The sequence below is a fragment of the Euprymna scolopes genome, chromosome 18, assembly GCF_053919585.1.
Source record: "Euprymna scolopes isolate OS-2025 chromosome 18, ASM5391958v1, whole genome shotgun sequence".
NCBI lineage: Eukaryota > Metazoa > Mollusca > Cephalopoda > Sepiida > Sepiolidae > Euprymna > Euprymna scolopes.
In genome coordinates this window covers 116955023-116966158 of record NC_136499.1, presented here as the reverse complement: position 1 = coordinate 116966158, position 11136 = coordinate 116955023, and the positions used below count along the sequence as shown (strand labels likewise).

The window sequence follows — 11136 nt, the reverse complement described above, 5'->3', positions numbered from 1 at the left end:
GCAGGCAGACAGAACAGAGTTCCACAGGCGTGTAGTTATTTGACAGAGAATTGGAAGCTATTTAAGCTGAAATGGCATAATTATGCTATTATTATGTATCTGACAACCCAGTCGATACAATATCAAACTGCACTTTTGCTTCATACATTAGGGGATGATGCTTTGAAAGTGTACTACGGGTTTCACTTTTCAATGCCTGAAGATGAAAGAACACCTACGGAAATTATTCAGGCGTTTGATAAATATGCTATAGGGGAAACAAATGAAACTTACGAGCGTTATGTTTTTCACATGAGAAAGCAAGGAGAAACGGAGACCGTAGAATCTTTTATTACGGCACTTCGAACGTTAGTAAAAACATGCAATTTTTGTGACAATTGCGTTTCCTCAGTACTCAGAGATCAAGTAGTGCTGGGAATACGTAACCCTCAGACACAAGCTGAGTTACTTAAAATAAGACAGCTGGATTTACAAAGATGTATAGACATTTGTAAGCTGTCTGAAAATGCTACGTTACAAGCCAGTATCCTAAGGCCTGAGAGAGTGAGAGAGTATTATCGTTTCCATTTCTTTTATTTCTGAGTCTTTGGAAAACTATTCTCCCAGAAATCAATGATGCCCAGAATATCTTCAAGAAAAGGGGCTGGATCTGCAACAAAGTTCTGTCAGGCTGACTGCGTTGAGGGATTGCCTTCTTCAGAATAGAGAAAAGATGGTGAATACTGCAATAGACGAGTAAAAAACTCTGCTCTGAAATGCGGCATCGTATCCACAAAAAGAAACGAATGGGTTGTGAACGATTGACTGATGCAGTACTGGGGTTTCATACTGAGTTGAGATGGGAAATGCTGTCTGTCATAGGTTGACTGAAGAAATATTTTGCAGATTTCAACAAGTTCACAATCTTGCAAGTAAATATGTTTTTCTAATGCGAGTTGCATTTCAGTGAAAAGAGAAAAGGAACTGGAACAAAGACTTGAAAGAGGACATGAACACGCATGTGACGGGTATAAAGAGAAGTATATTTTATTTGAGACAGGAAGAGGAAGCGGGGAGTGAAAAAAAGGATTATGGGATTACAACGTAAAAGGGAGGCAATCATAAAAAGGTCTATAAGAATTATCGTACTTACTTTCAACACCCCCTTGCTCACAGCATATTATTTATTTATTTTATTTATTTTTTTTTTTCTTTACAAAAACAAAGATATGTGAGAGCAGATTAGTATCAGTTTAGGGTCTGAATAAAAACTTTTTAAACTTCTCCAGCTTCGTACAGGTTGGAGGTTTTGTCATGATGTCGGCGATCATGTCTACTGTGAGACAGTAAATTAATTGTATTTTGTTATTATTCATAGCTTTTCTGATAAAATGGTACTTAATGTCGATGTGTTTACATCTCTGCCAATGAATGGGGTCCTTAGAAAGCGCTATAGTGCTTTGACTGTCACCGAATATTTTGAGCGTGTTCTCGGTGTGGGTCTACTCCCTTAGTTTGGTTGTACCCTTTTGCGACGAACCTGGCCTTGTATTTAGGGGACCCGTCTGCGTTTTCTTTGATTTTATACACTCATCTACTGCTTACTGTCGTTCTGCCTTTGGGTAAGGGTGTTATTCAAGTGCAACTCGAACCGATATCTTGCTGCCCAAATCCCAACATAGTGCCCCAGTAGTTGCTGCCCCTGATAGTAGCCCCCTACACCAAAGTGGCAATGTGCCTTGTTTGGGGTGAAAATGTAATAAAAAAAAAAAAGATGGTATACATTGTTTTCCTTTAAAGAGTCAATTTCCTCCCGCATCACTTGAATCCAGTGGTGTGTCTCTGGGGAAGTCACAGCTTCTCTGTAAGTGCGGGGTATGCCGTGTGCAGCCTTGTAGCAGTAGTCAGTGTCGATTAATGCGTGGCCGCTCTCATCCTGGACTACTGTCACATAGTCTTCTAGGTAGCTGGGCAATTTGTGCTTGCGCATCGGGTATCTTTGCGTACAGCTAGTTTCTACTGTAGACTCGGTTTGTTTGTCGGTATTGGACCGTTCAGGGTTTTCCCTTGACTTTAAATTTTTTATTACGTTTCTTGGGGGAAAATTTGCATCATTATCGCTTGATGAGTGGGTTTGTGTTTGAATGTGTTGGTCGCTGGTATTGTTGGTGAATTTTACCAGTCTGTGTTTACACACTTTCCCGTTTTCTGGGTGGTAGATAAGATATGTTGGGCTGTTTCTATCATATCCAACGAAGATTCCTCTCTGGCACCTTGGGTCTAGCTTTCTTTTTATGTTGCAGTAGGCATAGCAAGGCGAACCGAAAATGTGCATACTTGATAAGTATGAGTTCACCAGTTTCTTTCAGCCGTTCCATTTTGATGAGGCGAGTATGGCACTGAGGTTCCATGTTTTATGTTGTTACGGCAGAGTAGTTTTAGATAATTTTATCATTTCTTAACCTTTTCATGTTTTCAAATGCTCTCATTTAAATTTTGGAATTCAAATTTCAAATGTTCTCATTTAAATTTATAAAAAAATGTTTTCTAAAATGTATGACTTTCCATTTCTTAAATTTTGCGATTAAACCGAACAATTACACACAAGGAATTCAAAAATCACAGATACAAAAGGTTTTTTTTTTCTTCAAGAGGCTCGACCTCTTAATTATAACATTATGAAGAAAAGGAAAAGAACACTACATTGGAATATCCTCTCCTTGATACAGCCATGTTTTTTGGCGAAAATTCGGACTTTAACAACAAAAAAAAGTAAATAAAAATGATTTTATCATTTCATAACATTTTCAGGTGTCCAACTGTTTGGATTTAAATTTATTATTATATTTGTTTGTGTAGTTAATTAACTTAATTTAACATTTTTTTTATAATTTAAATCATACGTTTTTGTTTTGAAAAAAATATTTGGTTTCTTTTGTTCCATATTAACGTTTAGATTAATGTTTACATACTTATTATTATTCAAATTATTGAAAAGAAATTGTTAAATTAAATTAAAATTATGAAAAAGGGGGAATTGTGTAAACATTAGTTTAATGAAAATAAATATTTTGAGGGCTTTTTGGAATTTTGAAGGTTTTAACAGGTTTTCATATGCCAGCAGTGGGGGTGGGTGGCCAAAAGAGGTAATCATATGCTAGCAGGAGTGGGAGCAAAGCATGTAATTATATGTCAATAGGAAGGGGGACAAAATATGTAATTATATGCCAGCGGGGGGGGGGGGACAAAGCAGGTAATTATATGTCAGCACGGGGGGGATTTTATGACCGCCCCACATGGCAAAAACTGATGCTAGGCCACTATATTTATATATATATATATATATATATATATATATATATATATATATATATATATATACACACTAGTATTTCAACCTGGTGTTGTCCGGGTGTTTGGATGTGTATGTTGAGCAAAAAAAAAAAAATAACGGTCAATTTTTTAAATTTTGACCCCTATTATGACCCCTTAATATTTATTGCTTTGAGTTAAAATCAAGTTATTAAGTTAGATCCATGTCCAAGGAACCTATATCTAAAATTTCAATTATTTATACCCAAAATTGTCGAAGGAGTTTCGTAGAGTTCTCAAAGGTAAAATCATTGAACTTTGACTCCTTAACAGCCAAATTTCTGTCCGAAAACGGATTACAAAGATTTCCCCAAATCTCAGTACCCTGTATATCAAATTTAGAGTCTGTAGACTTAAAATTGACAGAGTTATTGTTGAAAAATGAGTGGAAGTCATTTAATAAAAATGTGGGGACACATACCTCATCACCGGAGCCTGCGACATCCAGAAAAGTTTTAAAAATTACTATGAACACATTTTGTTTGACGAAATACTAAGATGCACACAATGTGTGTGTATTTTATTTACAACATTGAGAACCGAAGAGTTACAATAAAAGGGGAGAGAATCCCCACAGTAAAAAGGTTTTGGAAAGGGGCAGATAACCCTATAGCAATTGAATATATATCAACACTCCTCCTCAATTGCTGACAGTCTGCATTATAGTTTATGGAGTCCCAAAAGTTCCCTGAGCCTTACAAACTGTGTGCTTCCAAGTCCTTTAGTTAGCAGGTCGGCTACCATCTCTTTACTTGGACAGTATTCGAGCTTAACAGTTTCCCGCTCGACCAGTTCTCGAACATAGTGGAACTTTATGTCCACATGTTTGCCCCTTCCATGATACTGTGGACTCCTTGCCATACATATGGTTGACTGGTTGTCCTCATATATAAGGGTTGGTGTTACTGGAGATCCTAGCAAGGCACTTTGAAGATTCTGCATCCAAACAGCCTCCTGTGCTGTACTTGCCAATGCTATGTACTCAGCTTCGGTTTGCCTTTTGCTTCTCCAGCTGACTGCCGCACTACTCAGCTTAAAAACATATCGAGATGTTGATCTGCGATCATCCAAATTACCAGCCCAGTCAGCATCGGAGTACCCCAGGAGATTGGTGGCTTTCTTCTTGTCATAAAGTAAACCATATCCTTGTGTACCGTTTAAGTACCGGAGGATATGTTTCACAGCCTTCCAGTGTTCCATTGTAGGTTGAGAGCAGAATCTCGAAACATTTCCAACGGCATGAGCAATATCCGGTTGTGTACTTGTCGATAGGTACAATAGGCTCCCAACTGCAGACTGATACAACTCTTTGTTGACCAGTTTACTTGTTTCCGTTGCCTTCATCAATTTTGTTCCGGGATCAATTGGAGTAGACACAGGTTTGGAATTCTCCATCTGGAACTTTCTCAAGACATCTGCTGTGTATGTAGGCTGTCCAATCCATATTTTTCCGGCTTCGGGATAAATAATCTTCACACCCCAAAAATGGTGTAGTTTTCCCAAATCTTTTATTTTGAAAATCTTTGATATCGCTTTCATGAAATCTTCAATAAAACTTGTGGATTTACATGCCACAATGATGTCATCAACATAAACAGCTGTTATGAAAATGTCTCCTCCTGAAGATTTTATGTAGATGCAAGGATCACTTTCCAACTGTTTGGAGTCCATCTTCTTCAGCTGACCATGCAGTGCTTCATTCCAACATCTTGGGGACTGCTTCAAGCCATAAATACTTTGCTTCAATTTACAGACAAGATGTTCCTTGCCTTTAACTTTGAAACCCTCTGGCTGCCTCATGTAGATTTCCTCCTTCAGCTCTCCATTCAGGAGAGCAGTGGCTATGTCCAATTGATGCAGCTTCAGATCATGCTGTGCTGCTAGTGCAATAACTGTTCGCACCGATTCAAATCTCACAACTGGGCAGAAAGTCTCGTCATAATCGATTCCTTGCTTCTGAAGAAAACCTTGAGCTACAAGTCGAGCTTTATAGTGTTCCATATTACCATCAGCATCGTATTTTCGCTTGAACACCCACTTGCTACCAATAGTTTTTCGTCCACTGGGCAATTCCGTCAGGTCCCATACTGTATTAGAATGTAAGGAAGAAATTTCGTTATTCATTGCCTTCAACTATTTATTCTTTTCAGGACCAGAAAGTGTTCCTTCATGGTTAATGGGTCATTTATGTTATGAGCCATGTAAACCCATTCGCCATACGGATCTGGGGTTTTCTTTAGCCTTGATGATCTTCGAGGTCCTGTTAGCTCTTGTGGGTTGTCTTCATCATCGGAGCTATCTCGGTGTCCAATTTCTACCAGAGATGGTTTTACAATTTCTTCTTTCTCCTGTTCAGCTATTGAACCTGATTCATTGAAGATGACATCTCTGCTATGGAACACTCTGGATTTTCTCGTATCAAAGAGTCGATACCCTTTTATACCAATCCTGTAACCAAGGAATTTGCACTTCTTTGCTTTTGAGTCCATTTTGAATCTTTCATCCTTCGGTACACGGACAAAAGCATCACATCCAAAAATGTGTAGGTGTTTCACATTAGGCTTACGTCCCTTCAGCACTTCATATGGTGTCATACCTTCTACTGCATTTGTTGGGCTCCGATTTCTAATATACGAAGCCGTTGATAATGCCTCAGCCCAAAATTTCATAGGCAGCTTAGAATCCGATAGCATTGATCGAACCATCTCCACCAATGTTCGGTTCATCCTCTCTGCAACACCATTTTGTTCTGGCGTTTTTGGAACAGTATACTCGTGCTTAATCCCCTCCTTCTTCAGGTAGTTTTCAAATTCTTTTGAAGTATACTCTCCTCCATTGTCAGTTCGTAAAACCTTTATATTTTTACCAGTGAACTTTTCCACCATAGTTTTCCATTCACTGAATTTTTGGGGGACATCTCGTTTGTTTTTGAGCACATATATCCACACAAATCTGGATTTGTCATCAATGAACGTGACAAAATATTCGGCACTACCAACCGATTTTGCCTCTATCCTTCCACAAACATCGGTATGCACAATTTCAAGAAGCTGAGTTGCTCACTTTCCTCCAGATTTTGGAAACGATGAACGATGATGTTTTCCATCCAAGCAAGGCTCACAAAACGTAATTTCCTTGTTTATATTATAGTCAAGGCCAGTAACTAGTTGGTCCTTTACTAGTTTTTGCAAGTTCTTTTCTCCAAGGTGGCCAAAGCGTCTATGCCAAATCTCCTCCTTCGTGTTACCATCTAAACAGGAGTTTGCTGCATGGGTTGATTCATTTATATTCAGAACAGTTTAAATAATAAAGGTTCCTAATTTTGGAACCTGTAGCCACCACCTTTTGCTTGTTATCTAAAAATTGACAATTTGAGTCACTGAAGATACAGGTTTTTCCAGATTTAGTGGCTCTGGACACACTCAAAAGATTGTAGGACAATTTAGGAACATATAAGGTCTCATACAACCTGCATTTCTGGTGTTTCCCATCCGGTACACCCACTTTTAGCTCTATTGTTCCTGTTCCTATTGCCTCAGCTGAGAATCCATCACCAAGGGTTCTTTCCTCAGCTACATCCAATTTCCGAAAGTTAGAAAATTTTTCAATATCACTACACATATGACATGTGGCTCCAGAGTCCACAATCCAGTCACTCCTTTTTCCATTAGACAATAATGCATGATGTGTAAAAAGTCCAATACACTCACCCTCACCAGAGTCGCTGGAGTTGTCCTGTATTTTCTTAGTAAAGAAAACTTTCTTTCTTGGAGGGTTCGACTTAACATTCTTTGTTTCAAGTAAACGGCAGTCACGTTTAATATGTCCATTTTTTCCACAGTGAAAACATTTAGGTCCCCGTTTGTTGACATGATGTTTTGATGTCATGGCTTTCAATTCCGTACTGTTAATTTCCCTCTCTTTAATTTTGCTTTCTTCATGCAACAATCGTTCAGTCACTAACACCCATTTAGGAACGTCCTGACTTGCTTCAAGTGCTGTTACCAACATATTATAATCGTCTGGGAGAGTAGGTGAACAACTCTAACCTCCTCGTCAATGGAATCGCCAATGACAGCCAATTCGTCAAATAATTCCATCATAGTCTTTATGTGTTCATGGACAGAGTCGCCGTCTTTTAATCTAAGGGAGTATAATTTTCTTCTCAGCGCTAGTTTATTTGCCCACGTTTTCTTTTGAAATTGGTCTGCCAATTTCTTCCACGCAACTGCAGGGTCGTCAGGGTCTCCAATTAAATACAGTAGTGAGGTTTCTACTGAGAGCACAATAGTCGCTAAAGCCCGGTCTCTTCTCGATAAATATTTCACGTGGGATGCTGGCTCATTTCGTTTGTCCGGAACAATTTCTGTTTCATTAACTATATTCCATAGTCCATCCTTAATTAATGCCATTTTGCATTGGACCTTCCAGGTATTATAGTTTGAACCATTTAGTGGAACCAAGTTGCTTAGTTTTGTTTCCATTGTTATTTAACTTAAAAGAAAAAAAAAAACAATACAAAACTTCGACGACAAGAAAAAAAAAATCCAAGATGGCGAAAAATTACCACACATGTTTGCTTCACTATTATTTTCAAGACGTTATCATGTAGACTGGGCCATAACCAATGTTGAAAAATGAGTGGAAGTCATTTAATAAAAATGTGGGGACACATACCTCATCACCGGAGCCTGCGACATCCAGAAAAGTTTTAAAAATTACTATGAACACATTTTGTTTGACGAAATACTAAGACGCACACAATGTGTGTGCATTTTATTTACAACATTGAGAACCGAAGAGTTACAATAAAAGGGGAGAGAATCCCCACAGTAAAAAGGTTTTGGAAAGGGGCAGATAACCCTATAGCAATTGAATATATATCAACAGTTATTGCCTAGGGAAATGTACATAAACACACACAGACACACAGACACAGACACGTTCACTTATATATATATATATATATATATATATATATATATATATATATATATATATATATATATAACTTTTCAGCTTTAAGATAGTTGCCATTGAAACAAGATCAAACAAAAGTAGTAACAATTTGATTTAATAAATAATGAGATCATACTTTTGTGCTCATGAATTTATTTTTCTACATAGTCACCGTCACCATCATTCTCAATGCCCTTTTGCCAGCGATGGTGTGGTGGTTGTACATGGGTGTTCGGAGCGAATATCACTCTGTCATGACTCTGAAATAAAAAAAAAATCCGTTTCCTAACTGTGCTGACATTTTTCTGCATGGAGAAAATTCACTGACGCATCTCTGCTTCTGGTCCACGTCCATAACAAGGGTTGCTTTCTTAGAGTCTCGGTTGGCACTGAAACAGTAGCAGCGTCAGAAAATCGCCATTAAAATGTGTGATGAAAACTTGAATATTTAGACTTACTATTTTTCGAAGCTCATAACTACTTGAGAAATGTAAATCAAGCCCTAATTTTTTTTCAATAAAAGGAGCAAAGACCAAATTTTTAAATAATATCAGGTTTAATAGAAAAATATGTAACATTTGTTTTTTTTTTAAATCGGTTTTCTTTAAAAAAATATTTCAAGAAAATCAATGAATTTTGACTTACTTCGAATATATATATATATATATATATATATATATTTATATATATATATATATATATATATATATATTTATATATATATATATATATATATATAAATTGCAAAAAAATCACTTACCTATAAAAAATACTAATCAATGGGTTTTTTTTAAATCGTTTTTCTTTAAAAAAATATTTCAAGAAAATCAATGAATTTTAACTTACTTCGAATATATATATATATATATATATATATATATATATATATATATATATATAAATTGCAAAAAATCACTTACCTATAAAAAATACTAATCAATGGGTACTTCCATTCGTCATTGTTAGGAATTTATCCATATTTATATTTTATATTCGATGTCCTTTTCAAATAAAATACTTTTTAAGCAAGGATTAAAAAATAGCACAACATCAGATGTTTCAAAAATGTAATAAAGGGAGACAAATGTCTCCTTTTATTCGAGTTAATAACTAAGGTGACCTGTAAGAACCAGAATTAATTTCCCTTTCTATTGCTGGCTGTAAACAAAATTAGTCATATGGGCTATCGTAGGTAAAAATATGATCCCATTTCACTTATCAGTTTTTGCCGATAAAAAAAATTCCACTCGACCGATTTTTTATTTTTTATTTTTTTTCTCTTAAAGAAATACATGAGTTTTTATTTAATATATTTTATTTCGTCTTTATGGAGTGATTTTTTTTTTAATCTAAAAAAAGAAACCATTGAATGAAGCAGGAAATTCAATCTTTTCAGGACAAAACTTAACAAATGTGAGGTTTCATTTTCAAAAATAAAAATCAACATGGTTTTTAAAAAAGGTTTTAAACTTTGCACAAAACTATTCTTTTTTGTTGTTTTAAATTAGCTTATTTTATTTATTGATCTTTTATCTTCAATTTTTGATATATAAATCTGAGGTGAGAAAATTATTTTCATTTTAATAGACATTTAAAAATAGGGAGGGTGAATTTAAAAAAAAACGTTTGTCTAGAATATTATATCCAGTTTATAGGAAAAAGCATAAAATTTCGCATTAATCCTGCAAATATTGTAAAAATTGAACCAATAGAAAAATTTTGATAGATTTTTAAATTGAAAAAAAATTCACTCGTAAAATTCAATTCATTTCATTATGTAAATAAAAATGGCTGTATGAGCGCTCGCAGGCACTTTGTAAACACTGTTTTTTTAAAACTAAAAAATACTATTTCTATTATTTAAAAAAAAAAATTAATAGTTTATTTTGGAAGTATATTTCATAAAGAAATTAAACAAACCACTTTAAAAAGAGAAATTACGAGTTTTGTATATCTTATTCACAGTTTTGTGTTAAGCATGTCAAAAATTCCCCCAAAAGTTCTGACACACCCACTGGAGTAGGTAGCTGGAAGTTGGTGGACACTGGAGCTGAGCTGGTCTTCTCGAACATTCTCGCCTGTTCATGTTCACTGTATTTCTACGTGAGGGAGCATAACATAGTTCCATTTGTTTTATGTATGCTTGTGGTCCCATCACGACATCATGTACCTACGTGTTTTTTATTTTTTTATTTTATTTTATTTATTTTTTTTACATAGGCATCACTACTAATCAAGGCCAAGAGGCCACTCGAGGATAAGGGTTAAAGAGTGTGCAGTAGAACTTGGACAATATAGTAATCGTTAGTAATGGAAATTCGGTAAATTTGTTAACAAGTGGGACGGTTCATCAAGAACTTGTTTACATTAGACTTGAAGACAACCATATTGCAGTCAGCCGGAAAGCAGGAAAAAGGAAGACAATTCCACAGGCGTGCAGTTTTAAAAAAAAAGCTTTGTTCATGGAATCTTCGTTTAGGCTTAGGCACAAATAACGAGTTGGGGGAATTATTGATAGTGTTTTCAGCTAGACGAGTGTTTCTTGTGAAAGTTTGGCGAGGGAGTGACCATAGACTGCAGTTCAGTCGAACACTTTCCATGAAAATAACGATACAGCAGAGGCAAACTCGCAACATCTCTTCTGTGAGACAGAGGGTGCAGGGAAGAGAAAAGGATATCTCCTACGAGGCTATGAAGTCTATTTTGAACTCTCTCAAGGCAGGACAAGTCCTTTCTAGCAGCTCCTGCCCAGATGTGGCAACAGTATTCCATCCTTGGACGTACCTGGCTCTTATATAAATAGAGAATTGCATCAGCAGTGAGATA

At 36.0% G+C, this 11136-nt stretch overlaps 1 protein-coding gene across 1 annotated transcript; it reads right to left on the bottom strand.

The window, feature by feature from the left end:
* Positions 1-6630: 6630 nt before the first annotated feature.
* On the bottom strand, positions 6631-6972 carry LOC145297894 (uncharacterized). The gene has a single exon (XM_080144226.1). It carries the CDS (start codon positions 6970-6972, stop codon positions 6631-6633), a length of 342 nt encoding a protein of 113 aa, XP_080000352.1.
* Between the last annotated feature and the right edge of the window lie 4164 nt (positions 6973-11136).

Bases quoted from the DNA above. Each gene is read 5' to 3' on its own strand.
- LOC145297894 (XM_080144226.1), bottom strand. From the start codon at position 6,972: ATGTGTAGTGATATTGAAAAATTTTCTAACTTTCGGAAATTGGATGTA.